Source organism: Struthio camelus, chromosome 2 (genome assembly GCF_040807025.1).
Source record: "Struthio camelus isolate bStrCam1 chromosome 2, bStrCam1.hap1, whole genome shotgun sequence".
Classification (NCBI taxonomy): domain Eukaryota; kingdom Metazoa; phylum Chordata; class Aves; order Struthioniformes; family Struthionidae; genus Struthio; species Struthio camelus.
The window spans coordinates 167,757,382-167,777,613 of record NC_090943.1 but is presented as its reverse complement, the minus strand read 5'-3'; the positions used below and the strand labels follow the sequence as shown (position 1 = coordinate 167,777,613).

General features: G+C 42.3%; 1 protein-coding gene across 3 annotated transcripts in view; it reads left to right on the top strand.

The window, feature by feature from the left end:
* TRAPPC9 (trafficking protein particle complex subunit 9) overlaps window positions 1-19,830 on the top strand; it is a 483,858-nt gene extending 464,028 nt beyond the window's left edge. For all 3 annotated transcript variants that reach the window (XM_068933393.1, XM_068933395.1, XM_068933394.1), the window contains 2 exons: window positions 7,708-7,931; window positions 16,639-19,830. In XM_068933393.1, coding sequence (XP_068789494.1) covers window positions 7,708-7,931; window positions 16,639-16,818 — 404 coding nt within the window. In that variant the 3' untranslated portion in view covers window positions 16,819-19,830. The remainder of the gene's footprint in view (window positions 1-7,707; window positions 7,932-16,638) is intronic.
* Window positions 19,831-20,232: the final 402 nt, after the last annotated feature.

Sequence of the window (20,232 nt, the reverse complement as noted above, 5' to 3'; positions counted from 1 at the left end):
ATCTCCATGCATCATTGCAGAATGGCAGGAGGAAGGAGAAAATTTTGAGTCTTATTATGCAACTAGTGAGGAGTGATCATGATTTTCTTTCAGTAAGCTGTCAGATGAGCCACATGTTATTCATGACCTACAGTGATTTTTCACAAAGCTGCCAGTGTACAAAATAGTGTTGTATGATATATCCTGATCCAGATTTGTTTTACTTAGTTTTGCTTTTTTTTCCCCCTTTTCCTTTTTTTTATTTTTCTTTTGACAAGGCAGGGCAAGAATGCTTTGAAAGCAGTCCTGCCGCAAACCAGTTTTCAATAACCTAAAATAACCTAAAATCCTGGGATAGTGTATTTTCAAAATACAGGCATAGTGTATGTCAACCAGACCTTCTAGCTGTGGAGCAGGTAATCAAAAGAAGCCTTCTGCAAACCTACTTGAGATGAATAGATTAAAAAGGGGTTGGCCCGCGTTCGGAAATAAGATTATTTAAGCAAACTGGGACTGTGTCATTGAATTTTTGAGGGGAAACTTCTTTCTTATGAGCCTGACAGAGCACTGGCACAGGTTGCCCAGAGAGGTTGTGGAGTCTCCTTCCCTGGAGATATTCAAAACCCACCTGGACGCGATCCTGTGCAACGTGCTCTAGAGGTCCCTGCTTAAGCAGGGGAGTTGGACTAGATGATCTCCAGAGGTCTCTTCCAACCTCGGCCGTTCTGTGATTCTGTGATTCTGTAATATTTTAAAATAAGTGAAAAGGAGCTTAGACAGAAGGGAAAGCAAAGATCCTCTGGGAGCTTTAAAATTTCAGGGTTCTGCTTTGGATCATTTAGATTAGGACTGGACACGAACAGTATAAACTCTGGTGCAATTTTCACTTTGATAGCAAATTGGGCAAATCACCAAAGGACAAGTCATCTTGGCTGCCAAAGGAGAGATGAGACAAGCAGGTGAGATGTGCGTGCCAGCAGTCTCACAGGGCAGGAGAAATGCATTTTGAAGAAGACGTGCAAAATATAATACCTTCCCAACAAAACCAGAGAGATTAAACTGAGCAAATACGCTTGCTTCTTAAAATAAACCAGTGGTTAATGGGCATTCGGATTTGTTGTGTAAGATCCCGAGTGTAAGTTCGTCTCTGTTCGTGCTTCTCTTTTCAGCTCGTGTGACCCTGGTATTTAGGGTTAATTGAAGAAGACTGTACTACATCTAAATGTTTGTAGCCGAGGTTGACTAGCGCTGAGATCGAACACTAATCATGTGTCTGCCAAGGAGAGATTTGAGAATTAAAACTGGACGTTAACCTTATACGGATGCGGAGGGAGAAAGCTTCCTCAGGCCAAATGAATAAATTGGAAAAAATCCTTTGGAGAGGGAGCCTTTAACGGATGCCGTGGCATGCTTAGTCCGCTGTCATCACAGAGTTAAAAACTGATACAAACTCGAAACAATTTGGCAAGAAAAATAATGGGACCAGTCAGGATCTGTCATCAGCATACTGGCCACTGCAACAGAGTGATTAACTAGGAAGACGCAGACAATTATCAAAGACTAATTGCTTATTGTTGCTAGAACTATATTTTAGATGTTTTTTTTCTTTTTAATTACTTTTGGAACAAATGAAGTGTCCTTAATTCAATTGTAGAATGGTTGGGAATGGGAAGCCTGCCATGAATCAGGCAGCTCAGAGGTCTTGTGAAAGCGGTTGCCTCTTTAAATAGTCCATATTCATGTTCAGTCATCCCATCCTCTGCCAACTTTCCTGTTTTCGGGTCTGCGCTCTGATGTGAGTTGAAGGTCTCCGAGTTGTAGGTGCTTGTAGGAAGTTTCCCTAGTTTGTCAGTATCTTTTCCGGTATTTTTATTCATCCCTGTCCAAGGGCCTTGATCCAAAGAGGAGCTTCAGGCCCATAGTGGTTTTGAACCCTCAGGAGCTGAGTTTTCTGAGCGCTTTCCAGGACAGGGCTTGCACTGGCTGACAAGGTGAAATACTGGCATAATTTGAATCTATGATCTGTACGAACAGCTGTATACCTCTGTACCTGGCTTTACTATTGACTGTAAAGAAATTATGCAGGGGATAAATCTGGCTCAGTGTTTTGTCAGGACAACAATGAACGAACAGGAGGATGTTGTTCCAAATGAAGATGCTTAGGTTTGGTGTCAGGAGCAGATCCAAAGCACACAGAGTAGATTTCATGCAAATAGATATGAGGCTCCTGTGTTATTAAATACTCACTCAGCGTTGTCTTAATGAGAATGACAGGGAACGCAGCTTTTATATTCATTGAAATATCTCCGGCATGGATGTATTGAGCTCTGAAAATACTGCAGGACCTTGTAATGGACAAACAGATGTTACCCACCCTGTTTCTCTGTGTGTAAATAATTTGCGCCGTCAGTTTGGAAAATGAAAGGGAGTAAGTGGGAACAAAGGAAGCAGAAACAATGTTTAAGTTCATTTAGTGGTGAAGGTACATAGAAAAAATTCAGGCATTCTGTTGTGTTACAAAAACACCTGCAAGCTCCTATAAGCAGCTGGCTTAAATAACCACAAAAAGTAGGCTGCTAAAGCTGCTGCTGATCTGACACGCAACAGGAAAGAAGAGGCAGGATATTCGCTTGATTGGAGACTGGCAGAAGCAGCTTGTACTGTACACTGAATTTATCTATACTACAGGTTTTTGCTCAATTTTGATCTCTCTTCCGTTTATATAATATATAAAACTAGAATTGGACTGAATTGTTCAGTCTCTTTCTAAATGACTGATTCTTTCAATCTTCTCTGTGCACTTCCAAGTTCCTTGCAAAATCCTGCATAAACATTCCTGCAGTAAGGTAGAAGAAGCTCCAGACAGCATTGCTGGCCCTTTGATCGCTCTTTTAGGACAATTAGAAGCAAAACTGGCCTGGGTAGGCATTTTAATCAGCACTTTAGATTTGGTGAATGCAAAATACCTGAATCATTCTGAGACTTTCACTGCAGCAGCTCTGGCTTGGGCTCTCGGTTTTTGGCTTTCCTCCATTGAAGTATTTGATGCACCTTATCTGGGAAAGTCAGCGGTATTGCTCTTCCCTCCGTCTCAGACTCCTGCTCTCTTTACCAGCGTACAGATCGAGAGGAAGAAAACTAGCATTTTTGAGCAGTTCTAACGGCATAAGAAATAGTTGATTGACTAAAATTCCCTGAACTATCCCACTGCAGCTGAGCAAGGCTTGTTTTGCTGGGCTTTAAGATCTGTTTTACCTCTTGCCTGAGATTTATGTACTCCTCTGGGCATCTCTTGCCTTGGGTTTTGTTGACCCTCTCGTCTGTGCAGAGCAACATCTCCGAGAGGAGTTTGCTCAAAGTCTCGAGCCAGGTTCTCAGCCACGGTGAATGGTGGACGCCAGTGCGTCCACATCAGCTGGGGGTTCCACCTCCAGCTTAAAAGCTAATATCTAATGGAAAATTCTCCATCCCCCACTGTAACGATGAGTAGAAATGCCATATCTTCCTGTGCAGCTTGTTTTTTAAAATCAGCCCAAACTCGAGTGAAGGGTGTAAACGCTACAGGAGTATATATTTTCATTGAGAAAAACCAAGTATTTATATGCGTTTTTCCAAATTAAACTTTCACAGCAGTGAATGAGGAGTTGTTTGTGGAAGACCAATTAGCCACGACTGTGGGCTCTGAACGTGCAGGCAGGGCAATGAGTTGCCAGTGCTCAGAGGGAAACCTGACAGAGCAGCAAGAACAACTTACTGTCTGTTAATTTGAGCAGAATAAATAACATCGAATGTTAATAGCATTTGGTGTTCATTTCCAAGTTGCTCCTTTGGGCAATGTAGACAGAAGTGTGCCTAGCAGGTGATGTTAAAAGATGTTTTTCTTGTGGAATAGTAGTTGTCTTGCCTTTAGTAACGTTCATTCCCTTTTCTTGAGAGTTTTGAGATCCTGAAAGCCAGACGCTGTATGAATTCTGATGTGTTCTTTCCATGTAATGGTCTCTCAGCTTTCCTGTGGTGTCAGCAAGCATAGCTCATAAAGCGGACGATGAATCGTTTTGCCAGCTACGAGGCGAGTTCATAGAGATCGTGAAAGGTTTGTCTGTGATCACACAGGAGTTGAGAGCCAAAGCAAGACCTCCTGATCTCCCTTCTCAGTGGCTGGTATTAGCCTCATCTCCTGCCTTCCTGAATGGAAGAAAAAATGTTTTCTCCCGTGGTAGGATAATCCCTTAGAGAACGTCCTAAAGATTAAATATACAGCACTTCCTCGGGGCTGTCCAGCATGAGTTCATAGATGGTGGCTTTCCTTTCTCCAGTGGCCATCAAGCATTACAGAGTAGTGTTGGCACACAAGGATGCCTCCTGTAACGGCCATGTGCAGGTAAATGAGCAGGAAAGGAGAAAGAAAGAAAAAAATCTTGGCCTATTAAAAGAAGCTTGGCTTATTAAAAAAGAAGCTATTGGCTTATTAAATTACCTAGAAGAAAAAAAAAAAAAGATTTAGCTTTTAATTAAAAGGCGATCGTTAGGTCTTTGTGTTGTTTTCCCTGACAGCCAGCCATTCTGCTTCGAGCTCTTTTTATGTAATTTATGTGCGGCTGTTTGCGTTAAACTTGTTCCTTTCTAATTTTCTGAAACACTCCCTATCCTGCATCCGAACCTGTGGAAGAGGGAGACACGGCCACCACTGTCTTCTGCGCTAGCGACTGTATCATATGGTTCAGAGCGACGGTGTGCTGGAGCCAGCGATGATTCACCCGCGCAGCAGTGGTGTGAGCAGTCGCAGCTTCCCTGCGCCATCTGCGTTGGGGAGCTGAATCTGCAGAAACCGCACATGGCTCTTCCTCTGTTCACGGATGACAATATTAAAGCAAACCCGTATGGTCCGTGCGATGTTTTCTGTGTCAGGAAGGGAGTAAAGCTGCCTGGCAAGTCAAGCTGTTCTCGCTGATGAAAGGGGGCTGCTCTCAAGCACGCCTTGCCTTGCCATCGTATTTTGCACCACAGCCCGTGTGTGTTTTCTCCTTTGGCATTTCATCGAGATCCTTGGCTTTAGTGCGGCAAGAGGGAAGGGTGAGGCTAGGAAGGTAGGAAATAATTAATCTCTCAATGTGTACACAAGCGTGTGTGCACACATACTTTTAAATCAGTCTTAAATGATTTTTTTTTTTTAGGAATATGAAAGAAAATTAATCTGGATGAGTCAGGCTTAATTACTTCCCTTTTGTCTGGATTTTCTATTTTTACATGAAGATATTGAGAAGCAATGCTCCGAGCTATTATTAGATGCAAAGGTGGAGACAGAGGGCAAAGGGTTCATTTATAATTCTTGCAGCAGAGAATCAAACGTAAAGCTGAAAGGCGAGTGGATGAGCAGCTTGAAAGTAGAGATTCATCCACTTAGTTCACTGAGTATTGCTACAAGTTCGTGCTGGTCTGGGGAGCTAGCAGTTCCTACAGCTCTAAGACCTCTGGCTGAAGCCACCAGAAAAAAAAAAAAAAAGATTATTTTTCTTAATGAAAGAATTTACCTTGCGGAGAGGCTTGAAAACATAAACTGATATAAACTCATGAACGGATACAAACTCATTACTTTAGGAAGAAACAACTGGACTTCTATGGCAGGAAGTTGGGAAATACAGTGATTATGTGGGAACACACACACATATTTCTGTCTTTAAAAAAAATTCAAGTTGGTTAAGCTTAGCGTGTATCCCAAATAATGACCGCTGCCTCACTTCCATATTCTTCTATATCCTGCATGAACCCATTTGATCACGTTGGCCAAGAGAGCCCATAATTTTAGGGTGCGCCGTTGCAAAACAAACCCGAACCAAGAGAGTATTTCTAGCGCTTTCCTAAAATGCAGTGCTGCTTATAACTTCCTCTCTTTCTCATCATCATAAACTGGGCATCTCGTTTGGGAAGAGAGGTGGTGGCATGACACCAGCCCAGCTTTTGGAAAATGATAGCTGCAGCGCGAGCACCGCAGGATTTGTGTCCTCTCTCTGACGAGCCTCTTGTGTCTGGGACTTGCTGCTGCGCTTGGTCAGCAGCTTTGGTCAAGGAGGCGTTTTCACCCGGGGCAGCTCATCTTTCTTGAACCAACCTCTGGAATTAATGTCCTCTTCTGAACTTGTTTCCTTGTTTCTTCTCTGTTACTGGCTGGGGTTTTTTTTGTTTTTTTTTTGTTTTTTTTTTTTTAGTTGCTATGCTAAGGTTTGTTCATTTTGCCAGGCTAAAGGGCATCACAACAACGTGCATCGTTTTGCTGGTTTTCTTCTAAGCCAACAGAAGAAAATAAGTTAAAAAAAAATCACTTTGGTGCCAAATGTTTTTTCTCTGTAAGTTCCTGAAGCATAAAAAGAGAGTGTCTTTTCTTGAAGAGGGGATATTACTAATGTAAATCCAGTGCTGTCGGCACAGGAATAATATGCTGTATGTCATAAGGCGAGCGACTGAGGAGGAGCTGGAGTGATTGAAATGCCTGCCCCGTGGGTGTATGAGATTGTGGGGAGAGGTATTCACACAGAGCATGCTTTCTTACATGTGCCCAGGGCTTTTTCTTATCTCTGAACATGAACCCATAGTGAAATAGAAATGTTGCTGTATTAATAGTGCATCAGAGATAACCTTCATCTGAAAAAATACAGTAATACTGCACAACTGGGAACCTTTCAGAGCGAGGAATTGGAGTAGCAATTTCCTAGTGCGTTAGTAATGAAACATTTTGGTTCTGTATAAGCAAATGGGCAAGGTTAGTGGACACATTACTCCAACTGTCATTGTCCCAGCAGTAACCAATTTAGAGGCTTTATATCTTCTGCTTTCCCAGTAAGGGAGAGAAACCCATGAAAAGTATAAATGTAAAAATAGAAATCCCAGAATGAATTAAAGCGGAAAGTGTGAACAAGCTTGTAGTACTGCTGTATAATTTGAAAATCCCATTTTTCCTGGACCTTAATATATGTATTAGATATTGCAAATTCTGGCAGTGTCTGTCCTTCTCCGAAAGGTCGCCTCCTAACAGGAGGATTTATTTCTGGCTGTAACATGTGACATGTGCATCTAGCACTGGATCTGCAGAGCTAATTTGTGCACATGATTCCTGTTTGTAGTTCCCCTCCCAGGATGGTGTTGATGTGCAGGAGAAGCATGAGAAAGAAGGGCAGCTTCATCAGAGCCAGCCTGTGGCTTGGCCTGCAAGGGAGAGCGAAAGGAGTTGCCGCCTTTCATTTCTGGGCTGGAGCCAGGGCTGATACCAGCAGATGGTACCACTGGAGGTGCCGATCCCTCCAGACCTGGTGGGAGAGGACCCCAACACCAGCCGGGAGAATTCAGCTCTTAAAAAAAGAGATCTTCTGGTGCGTGTGTGTAGGAGATCATAAACATTTTTTTCATACTTCTTTCAACAGCTGTGGACAGACATCAGGCCTTCTTAGAAGAACTGGTTGCTTAAAGTCGTTTCCTTGCAGCACTACCCTACCCAAAGGGTGGGAGTCTTGCTCTGCCTCTGAGGGAGCGCAAGGAGGGAATCACGCATGTGAGGCTGATGCTTACTGCAAGAGGAAGGCGTCAACACTCTGCGGGACTGGGTTGTCTCTCCTAATGTTAACTGTTTTGCACTCTTATGGTTCAGGTTGCTTTTTGCTGTTAGGTTTCCTAACAACCAAAGTTAGTACCGTTTCTAGATCCAACGTAACGTGGAATTGTTTTCTTGACTTACAGATATCCTTGTTGATGGAAAGCTTTGCGACTGTGATATCGTGGTAGACTGCAAAGTTGGGGACCCTGTCCCGTTGGAAGTGAAGCTGACCAACTGGAGCAAACACAGCGTGGGCCCTTTTGCTCTCACGGTGACACCGTACCAGGATTACCAAAATGGGGTGCACAACTATGAGCTGCAAGATGCTATCACTTTTGTGGGATCCAACACCTTTTACATCGATTCGGTGAGTCTATCTATTGGATAGATCATGCTTCTGGATGGCGTGCATCATGATGAAAGCCATATGCCGAAGCAGATTGCCAGTGTGTCTTGCTTTGCCTTATCAAATTTTTTTAAGAGGTGACACCGACTGCCTTGGAGAAGGAGTTCTGCCATATCGTCATGCAGATTTCCTTGTGCTGTCCTGGCAAATTGCTTTAATCGTAACTTAAAGTTAATCATAAACTTAATTATAAGCATCCTGAAAAGTAGTTCAGCTTTATTCCTCATGAATTCTAGGGCTCTGTTAAAACCTTGTTAAAAGTTTCAGTATTTGGTTGTGCATTTTAAGGCAGGAGGTTAATTTTCAGAAAGTACCAAAATTACAGCAGCTACCGCTGAAGATGTTGCTGGGTAGGAGCATATAGAATCATCTCCCTGAAATGGTCTAAGATTGTAATTTCCTATGACATAAACCACTAGTAAGCTATCCAAGAGAGTAACTTTTGGTCACTCTAGATCTGACTAGATGTGAATGGGTAACCTAGATAAAATGTTTAATACCATATTGCCAGTCCCTTGGGCCATTCAGTCGAGCCTGCAGTAATAGATTTTGAGTAACTTTTTCTCTCTAGCCCAGGAGAAATATTCCCTAGACTGAGCAGAGGAGCTCAGCAAATCAGTTTTAGTCCGGTCCTGAGGAAATGTGAAAAGAAAATGCTAGACATTAATGACCAATATGATGAGCTCGTTCATTTACTTGTCACTTAGCATCCTCTTATAGAACTATATAGAAAAATAAAAACATAGAAAACATGTTTAAAGGAGGCCAAAAAGTTTTTTTTTTTTAATAGAAGAATTGAGGTTTCTCACAAATACATCTTCAGAAATGGCCTGTCCAAGAGTTTTTTGCTTGTAAGGCAAAATACTGAAAATTCTTCCCAGATACAACTACTCTGTTCCACATCGTTCCCCAAAGAGCAAAGATAACAAAAAAACAGAGGAATGAAAAACATAGGGAAAATATTGCAGAGTGGAAAAAGCAGTATTTCTGGTACTTATAAAATAAACATGAAGAAGAGGGTGATTGTGTGGGATAGTGCTTAGGACCGTTGCTTAGGTCAGCTCTTCAGTTAGCTAATAAAATACACCTGTCAAAACTGAATATTTAAGTGAACCTTAGTAAGAAAGAAATTAAAGGCTAACCACAGGGATAGTCATTGTGCACATTTTTCAGTTATGCTTCCTGTGAAGAAAATATTTAAAAAAAAAAAAAACCTAATGAGCACAGAATACACCATCAACTTGAATTTTAATGGGTGCTAACCATATTCTTCGCTGAATAATTTAGATATGTCAACAGAAATAATCAAGAGATGGCTTTCTTTGACTATCTTTATGACAATGTGGATTTTTTAATCAGAATTGCAGTGTTTAGATGGCCAGCTGCCGAAGGGGCTGACCCTGAAGGCTAATGAGGGAAAAGGGAGATGTCAGCCTGATGTGTTCCTGCCGTCTGATTGAGTCTTTGATGGGGCAAGAAGTCAGGAGGTCACATCTCTTCTGCCTGCCCAGGTGGCCTTCTCATACATTACGGGCCCCACATTTGCCTCAGTGTTCAGGACTGTGACATTTCTTCTGTAAACACAGTCCCTGATAAGTTAAAAATAGAGTTGGTTCCTGCTGTTTGTCCTCCTTTTCATTCAAAAAGGAGGAATGAAGAAAATGTTGACTCTTAGGCAAGAAGTGTTATATTTCACGGTATATAGTGTTGATACTTGTCTTCCACAGGCTCCCCCAGAAAATACTTAGTCATATTTCTGTGAAGCAGAGAGCGCTGATGATGGAGGAAAATTCTTCAAACAGTGTATCTAATGTTGTCAGAGGCCCTTTCATCCCCTGTAATAACTAATTCAGTAATGGAAAAAAGATTTCAGAAAGCAGCACCTGGTTTTGGGACAGGAAGAAAGTCCTGGTTTGTGTGTTTGATGCTTCGGGGAAGAACGAACATACTCAGAATTGTGTTAATGCTCTGAGTTTGGCAGGAAGTCAGACAGACGCTGGTTGAGAAACTGAAGAAGCTCATGATTGGGTGAGATGAAAGAAATTGATAGTTTCTCTTTTTGTAAATTAGAGCTGAAACATTGGACCAAATTCCCTGCTGGTGTAACTCAGTGCTGCTCTACTGAACATGAGCCCATTATTTTTATGGACTGAAGTCATGGGCACAGGATTATTTTGCTTGATTAACAGAGCCGGCTTGAGATGCTGCCATTTCCCAGCTGCTTGTTTGTGTCCCTTTGTGGGCAGATGTCCCTCTCTTCCTCAGCAGACCCAGCAGGAGAGATGGTGCAAGCCTTTTTTTCAGTGCAGAGCTGGCCAGGTTAACACAAACTACCTTCGTCAGCAGCTTAAGCTAATTGGCCTGACTTTACACTGACACGAGCAAGGAGGTGGTGACATGATTTATTGCACTGCTGAGCTGGGTGGGAGGGAGGATGCAGAACCAGTATAGGGTTTGGTGTACAGGTAGTGTATGAGCAAAAACAACTGGGAGCATCAGGTGTTACAGCACAAGTTAGAGAAGATCCTTCTCAAGCCCTGAAAATTTGGTCTATCATCACGCTGATACAGAAACTGAAATATTATCGATTTGAACTGAATGTGTCTTTGGGGAAAAAAAAAAATGCTTTCCTAAACATTAACTTCTTAGTAAGCCAGATGCCTAATTGTTCAGCAATTCAAAATTATTTTTGTCTTTAAAGTAAAAGGTTTCAGATCCATTTCCACACCTATGTGGAAGGCAGGGACTATGCACAGTATTTTTCAGCATGCACACACTGCTTTACGGTATGAGCAAAAATTATTTTAAGAGTAAAAGTTACAAGATTTTGTATTTCTCTTTCTTTTGACTTGAGGTCCAGGTTAGCAGAGGCCCCTTGAAGGTAATGTAATGAGTGCTTATTCACCTTTTTGCGCTCTTTACTTCAATATACTGCAGCAGTCTGGGTTTGCATCACAAAAGTTCTGTGGGATATGCCTACCTCAAAAAAGCAAATTATTGTATTGAAGATTTTTTAAAGGGTGTGGAGATATCTCCATGCATTTTAAATTATGCAAAATCTTTATTTTTAAGCATAATTTTTATTTAGTTAACTTTATTATTGCTGTATTAGCTTATTAGTTAACTTATTGCTGTATTTTCATTTAACTGAAAAGATGAGTTTGTCAGTTATCATTTAGGTTGCCCAGAGAGGCTGTGGAGTCTCCTTCGCTGGAGATTTTCAAAACCCACCTGGACGTGATCCTGTGCAATGTGCTCTAGATGACCCTGCTGGAGCAGGGGGGTTGAACTAGCTGATCTCCTGAGCTCCCTTCCGACCTCAGCGGTTCTGAGATTCTGTGATTTAGACTGTAGACCTTTTTTTTCAATGTAGGGTTTTGAAACGTGAGATAGGATGGTGGACCTTCACCTATTCAAATACCTTTGCATTTATATTTTTTTTTCTCTCACTTTAGAACTTAAGATTTAGCTTCAGATATATTATTATAAATTCTTAATTCTTACCAATGTTTTGTCTTGAATAATTAGTTGATCAAGCAGAGCTGGCTCTTGCCAAATTAAAAGCAAAAAAAAAAAAAAAAAAGAGAAGAATTTGCTATGCAGATTCTTGTAACTACCAGCAATTTATCTTTCCTTGTGGTTCCCACTTTCACCATTAGTATTTGAAAGCAGGGTTTCTCCAGGGTATGTGATCACCGAGTAACTCAAATGATTAGTAGTGGAAGATGAGGAAAAAATTCATTAATAGCTAGCCATTTTGAATCAGCCCAGAAGCTATGATGAACATTTACTCACTTCTGGCAGGTCCCCTGTGGCCCATCTGGAACAAATTACTTTTCTTGGCACTGTTTTACTCAGAATGTAAACTCTTTGGGGCAGTGTACAGTAGCTGGCACTAGCCTTGATCTCCAGCTGGGCTCCCTAAGTACTACAGCGGTAAAAATAAGGAGTAATTAGTTTGTAGCAATCACAGTCCCAAATGGTAGCCTGAATAAGGGAAGGATTAGGATGGGGGTAGAGAATTTTTCTTCTGTCTCTGAGGAGCAGAGGGGGAATGTAGGCAGTGTGTTATTGATTCTCCAGTCGTGTTTTTCTGGGGTGGGAACTTCTCATCTTTGGTCTCCATGCAAAAGATTCGGTAGAAGAATTTTGGTAAAATCTATTCAGATTTTGTGACTTGATTCAGCAATCACGCTGAATCAACATCATCGCAGATTGGCACAGCAAATAAGCATGTATCTAGACTGTGATTCCACAGGGATCGCTACCAGATCTGTGCGCTGCTAGATCAATTGGCAATACAAATTTGGTCTGGATCAGACATGAGTACGTGATCTTCATGGTTCTGTCAGATTTGCTGGCTCATGCATAGCAGTCTTTGTGCGAGGTGGGGTACATCTGGCCTGTGTACACATCTGCATCTAAACAAGTCATCCTGAACTCCCTTCGCAGTCAGTTGAGACCAAGTCAACAGGGTTGATGGAGTTTAGGGCACATTTTACCTCATTCTGCAGTAGGCACTTACGTTTCAACAGGTGAATCCTTGTGTTGAACAACTGGCTCAGGCATGGATATGCACTTTACAGACATGTCAATGGATTCAGTCCCAGGCTGAGGCATCTAAATGAGTAGATGTCCCAATGGATGCTGGCCAACAAAGGTCCCGTTAGAGTCAGTGGAGATCTAGTCTGCAGCCACTGGAGCTTGACTTGCCGTAATGCAAGGGATGAGATTCAGTTGCATAAAAGTAGGTGTCTAGTATCATTTAAGTGCTTGAGTATCCCTCCCAGCCTCTGTCTGTTGCTCCAGAAGGTTGCAGGCCTCCTGTAAATGGTGTGTCACATCTGCCAGCCCTGAACAGGTCTCTCCGTACCTTAGGTCATCCCAAGTGGTTCTAGGTGCCTATGTTTAAGCAGCTGAATCCTGTCTGTATAGGTTGGTGAGGTACACCATTTCTTTCCTCCACTGCCTGCACTGACTAGACATCTGCTTAGTGTCATAGGAGCGTGGATACCTAGTGCACGAGCAGACACCTAAATATATGTGGTTTAATCTCAAAATGAATCCCAGGCCTGGTACAGCATATTGCATTGGATCTGGCTGTCCACTGATCTGATTGCTGATGCTGTCCTTGTGGTCTTCTGGGAGTGTCTGTGAGCGGCTCCACTAAAGAAGCAGCCCTACTATCAAAGGTTAGTCACTACTTTGGAAGAAACTTCTGGTAACACACTGCAGTGGTTCTGCAGAGTCACTTGCATCTCAGCAGTGCAACGATTGCTCACTACTTTTACTTCCCTGTTTTGTCCCCAAAACACAGAAGCGTTGATTAGAGCAGTGCTTCTACAAGTGGAAATGCAGATGTGCTAGTCCCTGAACCAGGAACACTCTCATCTGGTCAGTGTGTACTGTGTACAGAGAGATGGGCTGCAAGCAGAACTGGACCCATGCCACTATCTGTCTCACTGGCTCTTCTCTTTCATGATGAGGAAATTGATAATTGGTGCAGAGACTTGTGCTGTAAAGGCAAGATGAGCAACGATGTAGGCAGAACTTTGAATGAGTGAAAAGACCGTGTTTGTTGATGTGCCCGAAATCACCTCCCTGCTCCTCCAGGGCGTTGATCAGTGTAATAGTGGCTGAGAGAAGTGAAGAATTGTTGGCTCTGATCATCTGAAAACCTCTAGTTCCCACCGATCCTGTTTATCTGACTTCTTACATCATTTCTAAACTAGTAAGTCAGAAAGTCAGTAGTGACCAGGCTAATTCATGCTGTCTGCAGGTACTGGACGTACACTAGGTTATTCCGTGCTTCATATTTGCTGACGTGGTCTTCACCAGCTGTACTGAGGTTACGAATAGGACACGCATGCCTATCCCTTGTGCCTGAGCCTGTCCTTATTCTGTAAGTGCAAGACAAATGTTCTTCCACAGTGCAGCTAGCTTAGGAAGGTGAATCAAGGAGCCCAGCATTTGGAGCCTTAGAAAGCTATAGGGCCAAGGACACTGCATTTGCTGTTTGCCTCCATCCATCACTGTCTCTGTCCTTCTCTGGATGCAAGAATGCGTCAATTCCAGTAAAGCAAAAATAAGGCAAGCAGTGAATGGAGAAGGGGAAGAAAACAAGAGAGAAGACTGTTTGATAGTTGTAGCGAGTTGTTCTGTGTGTCCAGACCCAATCCCAGAGGGCAAGAACTTGTAGCCAGCGAGGAAGGGGAATGCCAAGGACAGGGATCAGGAGAAAAGCTGTGATGGCTCTGACTGCCACTCGCCACTCGCGTGGCTGATGTGATGCTGATAGAAGTTTGCTGTGGGTCAGCAAAAGTGCTCAACATCAAAGCCAAAGGTAGCCTGAGGATTGCCAGCTCTGATGATGTTACTGCTTGTGAACAGCGAAACTCCTGTGCAGAAGCAGCAATTTAAGCAATTTAAGTCACCAAAGAAACCTGATATCGCAGGGGACTGTAAGGGGTGCATGTCTGCTATCTAAAGGTCAGTGCTGTAACCCCTGATGTATTAGCTGCTGCTCAACGTACAATCAGCAACTATTTGTTGAAGGAGAGACCTCAGTCCTGTCCACCTTGTCTTTACTGCATGAGTTCCTGTTTTGAATAAGAAATGGTTTTGTTCAGTGTTTCTTGCTGCACTGGCATTGTATGATGAAGTGGCGAGCCCTGGGAGTAGTTTATCAGAAGTCAGATGTAAGGCGATGGAGCAGGATAGATGGTTGGTTAGGGGATTGAGACCAGCTAGTGGGATTGTTCTGCGTGACTTGATAGGGCTTAGCTATGGAGCATAAGGAAGCTTAAAGAAAAAGTGGAAATGCAACATAAGGCCTGCTGAGGAGTTCCACACTGTCCCTTTGGCAAAATACTCAGGACCCAGAAATGGAGGTCCAAAAAAACTAGAATAGAGGAAAACAAAAATGAACAGCTTGTTCCCTTCGCATCTGGCAGCTGCAGAAGATCTTCCTTATTGGAGGTGGTTGCAGTCCAAGCACATTTTCAGCTCTTTGGCATATTCTTGAAGGGCCCCACATTCAAAGAAATTCCAATCCTGAAAACCTTTCCCAGTGGTTGCTCTCCCACCCCTCCCTGTGGTTTAGTCATCATCCTTGTTCATATCTTCCTAGGCAATGACAAGGTGCCTTTCAGCAAAGGGCGCCCATAGACATTTTCCCAGTGAATCCCCAGTTGTTGATGTCCCGGTTTGAGATGAGACCAAGTGGTGAGCAAGGATCCTCCCAGTCCTTGACCACATTTGTAGCTCCATTTTGGAGCCTTAGCCTTGTCCCTTCACTGTTACAGGACTAAAGAAGCATTGATTCCCTTGCAAAGATTCTCTCTCTGAATTAATCATCAAGTCCACTACACGTGGACAGCTCAGCACTTGTGGATGCAACACTAGAGTTTCCATTGCAATTGGATTTGGGTCAGGGTCTGGGCCTGGTTGACCGGTCATGCTGTCATTTGGTATTGGCCCCAGACACTGTAACATGGTGGACTTTGAGGTGATTGGAGATGAGGTGTCTTGGTAGCAAGAAAAGAAAGGCCCATTATCAATAAGTATCCACGTAAAAAGAAAATATATGGGCACAGGCCTAACTGAGAGAAGGGATGACACCAGGGTACATCTTAAGATGATGGCTTCAGGGTCCTGGGAGCAGGAGGGGACTGGTGAGATGGTCTTGGCTGAGGGAAGGCTAGTACTGAAGAGCATCAGGTACCTGTTACTGGGTGCATTCTACTGGACTGAAGTTGGCTCGTCACTATTTTTTTTTAATAAATTCAGCCCAATTGAATTTGTGCTGATTCAGCTTTTTTGCATCTGCAGCAATTTTAACTCAATCCTAGGCACCTTGAAACTGGATTTAACATCTTGTGGAGGCGGTGTATTAATTCAAACACTGGCCTATGCTGAAAAGTGATGAGATTGTTAAAGTTAAGAAGTACTTAAATGTCTTGCTGAAATGGTGGATCAAGAGACGTTATTTTTTTAAAAGATATGGATTGCAAATGGTTTAGAGATGAAAGGAGATACGTAAGTGTGGAAAAAGTGCTGATTCTATATTTAATTAGGACAAGTTAAATCAGGAGGGCTACCTTTAGTAGGGTGTTTCCCACCAAACTTAATCAGTCCAATGATAGTGAATGTTAAAAATTACTAATTAGAATTTACAGTCAGATTGTGTCTGAATAATAACTGGGGATGAATTTAGTTAGTTACGAAGTAGCTAAATGGTGTTTAAGCATGTGTTTAACAAGAGTTGAAAGCCATGACTTAGACCTTTAATGTACAAATTGATAAATCATTCAGTCTAAGGGAAGATGTTCCTGGATATTCAGGAAATTTGGGATGACTTCTGCCACAAACCAACTCTATTCTGGAATCAATGACTCGTGAAGATCTGTGTTCTCGTCTGAGCCATGCCACAGCTTTCCTGCATAAGAGAATAACATAGGATTTAATTTTCAGTGCTCCAGTTTCACCATTAGAATAGAGGCACAGTATTTACCTTTTCTTGTGGGAAGGCAATACCGAGATATTTAAAGTATGAATACTTCTAGATAGATACTTTAGGATCACTTGAAGGAACTCCTGAACTGAAAGGTGCAATTATTTTGTGTTGTTGCTTGTTTGGTTTTACTGATTTTCACCTTCTCCTTTCCAGGTGAAGCCAACCAAGGACTCTGTGTACTTTGGAGCACTTCTCTTTCTCTACACAGGTGATTTCTATCTGAATATCAAATTCCATGAAGACAACTGCAGCAGGGAGCTCCCTCTCTCCTGGTTCTGCCTTCCTAGTGTCCACATCCGTGCGATGGAGCCTGTGATCCAAACTAAGCTGTAGATGTACTGTGTGCTGTTTGATTAACCGCAGTGCACAGAAATGCTTGGCACAGTCTCTGCTTGACCCCAGCTTGTTTCTGTCCAGCCCCCGGCCACAGTCCCTACTTTGGAGGAACAGCTGAACGCTTTCTGAATTGGCTGATAGTCATTTGGGCAGCTGCTTTAGCTAATTTCAGAGAGAGAGAAAGACAGATTATAAATATGCTGGAGTTCTCCTCTGTTTCCAAAAAGCCTTTGAAACAGCTAATACATGCATTATGCTTTCATACACCCCATTAATATCAGCGGATTTGAAAGGGTCTTGAGGGCTGAATTTAACCATGTATTTGAAAGTATCAATTCCAATTTGAATAATCCTTCTTTATTGTTTTAGCAAGAGTTGTGTATCTATATTAAATGCCTCCTGGTGCACAATGAACCCTTGTGTACCTTTGGGGTGTAGTTGTCTCTCGCACTTATTCCCAGGGTTGTTCTTATTCCACTTGTTTGTTGAGTATTTGTTGTCTTCAGCGGTAAACAGTGGTAGTGATGCCTTTCGCTGTGTTACTTAGTGAAAGTAAGAATAGCAAATGTGCCTCCAGTTATTCTCTTCTTCCCCTGAGCTCAGTGCCTCTGCTCCTGGTGGAGTCATTGCCTTTTGTCTGGTAGATACGTGAACATGAAAAGAAGGATGGCACAGAAGAGCTAAATTTTTGCCCTTGAGAAAGGAAATAAGCCAACTATTGGGTTGCTGGGGGCTAGCCTATGAATTCAGCTTATGAATTTGTGTTTCAAACAATCACAGCCACCAGGAACATTTGCAGACCCTTAAAAAGTGCCACCAAAATTAATCAGCTGGCCATTATTATCACTTTGTGTGAGTTTTGGCAAACTCTTCTGATCAGGTTTTTCATGCTAATAGACAGAGTTTGATTATGTGGTTGGTTTTGGGGGGGTTGGTTTTTTTTTTTTTTTTTTTCCGGTAGAATGATTAAGTTTAGTTATTAGGCAATTAAGGCCATGGAATTCCTGACCGTGAAAGTAGTTGCTAAATGTACTGAAAATTTAACCACTTGTTTTTCCAAATAATGCTTTTGCATAAAGAAATCTGAGTTTACTCCATGCAAAGCAGGGTGATATTTCATCTATATGATTTCTAAGTTACTTCATGGACCATAGGTTTCAAACATGGCTCAATCTTTTCTTAGGTTTACGGCCTGCAGCTGGTAAAAGTGGTGGTAGAACAGTTATTGGGGATGAACGCACCCAGATGTGGTGGGATGTTCAAGTTATCTCTATCTGTGCTAAACCTAGAGGCGCAACCTTTTTTGCTTAGGCTTCATCCAGATGTGGATGCGCCACTTCATGCCTGCAGTGGTATGTCTGCTCACGCCATGGAGCACTAGGCTGGATAGCCACTCGCTCTGAGTCTCTGCACCATGCTCAGTTGTACTTGTAGCTATGACTCGTGTTTTTCAAAGGAACGTGACAGTGCTTAAAACTCGATTCATTGCATGTTTGCAAATGACTGTAAGGTATGGAGCCTAAATATTTTCTTCAGTTGAGGGAACTGTAGCTATAGCATGATAGTTATATTTCCAATGTGTTCAGGGTATTATCTCTCAATCTGTATTGTGGCAACTTCATCAGTGTTTGCTCTTGAGCTGTGGCTCTCTACAGGGCTTTGAATTGCAGAGTAGAAGTCTTTGGACTTAAAATGATGGAAATCTGAGGCTGAATGAACCTGTAATGATTTGCAATGATTTGCTACTCTGTCAGCTGCCAGTGAGCAGTGTCCTGTAACAAAACTGTTCCCTAGAGTTGCACAGTGGCTCTGGGCCAGAGACACCAGTGGGAAGAGGGTCCAAGCAGCAGAGCTGGGTACGTCCTGTGCCGTGAGGCTGAGTCTCTGTCACTAGATATACACATAATAAGATCCCAGGAGAGCAGGAATTAAACCAGTTACTCTTCTCCATAAAAGCTTGCTTTTGACATGTGTCTCTGTACTATGTTACACAACACTGTTGCAGCAAAATCCAAATTGTGTTTTATTCAGTATTCCCAGCAGGTAGTCTGCAGATGCTAGGAATACAGCTAAGGCTTTATACCACATTGCATTTGAGGCAAAAATATTGTGAAGCAGATATTATTGCAGTCAGGATGCTTCAGCTTACCCAGCTAAGGGAGCTTGTCATAGTTTGGCTTTGAGAGCAGTCCCTGAGAACAGAGGGTGTTGTTCGGTGAAGCCTGTGCTGAGGTACAGCACGCATGTGCCCTTTGCTTATAAAGGGCTGATCCACAGCCCATTGAAGCTCTTGAGTGCGAAGAGGTCTTATTATAACAGAATAAAGCTGCATATTTCCTAGGCTTCCAACATGCCATTATAAATCTGCAACATGTGCTCGTAAATATAAGCATTTAAGTGTGAGCTGACCCTTAATGGTCTCCCCGTTTATTATATAGTATACTGCTCTGTTGCTTGTCAACTTTGATGGTTAGTTGCTTTTTACATTTATGATAGCTTTCCCAATTTTCTTACACTTCTACTTGTATTGGTGAGAGAGATGAAACACAAGAAATTCTTCCTTCTGGGGATCATTTGTGACTTGAGAAGGAGAATGTAAAAGTGTCAATGTAATTTGGAGAAGGGTGAGGGGAGAGTATTTTAGAATGAGAATACCGTGTGGCTTTTTGTTTTCTTTTTAATGGAAGCTTTCACTGAAATTGCTGTCAGGATTGCTACTTGCAGTGGCTTGAATAAAGGATGATACTTTTCTGATCTGCTCTCCCTTTCTGGAACTGAAAACTTGTTTTTATTTCTCTGAACCACCCAGCTATTATTTTGAACATGATGAGCCAATCTGTGCATTGTTACACAGCTGTAAATCTGATATGATCGCACTTTGAATTAAATCGTTCCTAATTTAAATCATCATTGCTGAGAGCAGAAGTTGATCCAATATAGGTATGTGTTGGAGAAGCATGAACTATGTAAATTTAATTATCTGAATAAATGCTTATCTTGTGTTATTTACACCTTTGCCTGTTTCTTCTGTCTATAATTCTTGTTAGTGCTCATATGTTTTTATTGTTAATAATAATATATCCCATGGTGCTGTCTTCTGTCCCTGAAAGGAGAATGTATGTGACCCTGGAACTGAAATTTCAGCTTCATTCAGACTTTATCTTCCCAGATGAATTTAGAGCTGATGAAAGATGTAAGCTTCATACTGCAACTCCCATGTCCGTCTCCACCAAGCAGGTTCAAAGTGAGCGGAGGCAAGGTGAGCCGCCCAACACTGGCTGACCAACCCTTCTTAACTGTGAGCTGAGGGGGAGAACAATGCAAACTCCCCAGGATGTTAAGCGTGCCTTGCGGCGCTCTGAGTTTATAATTCAGCTCTTTCAGCACAGGTGGGAAGCGGAGGCTTTCCTA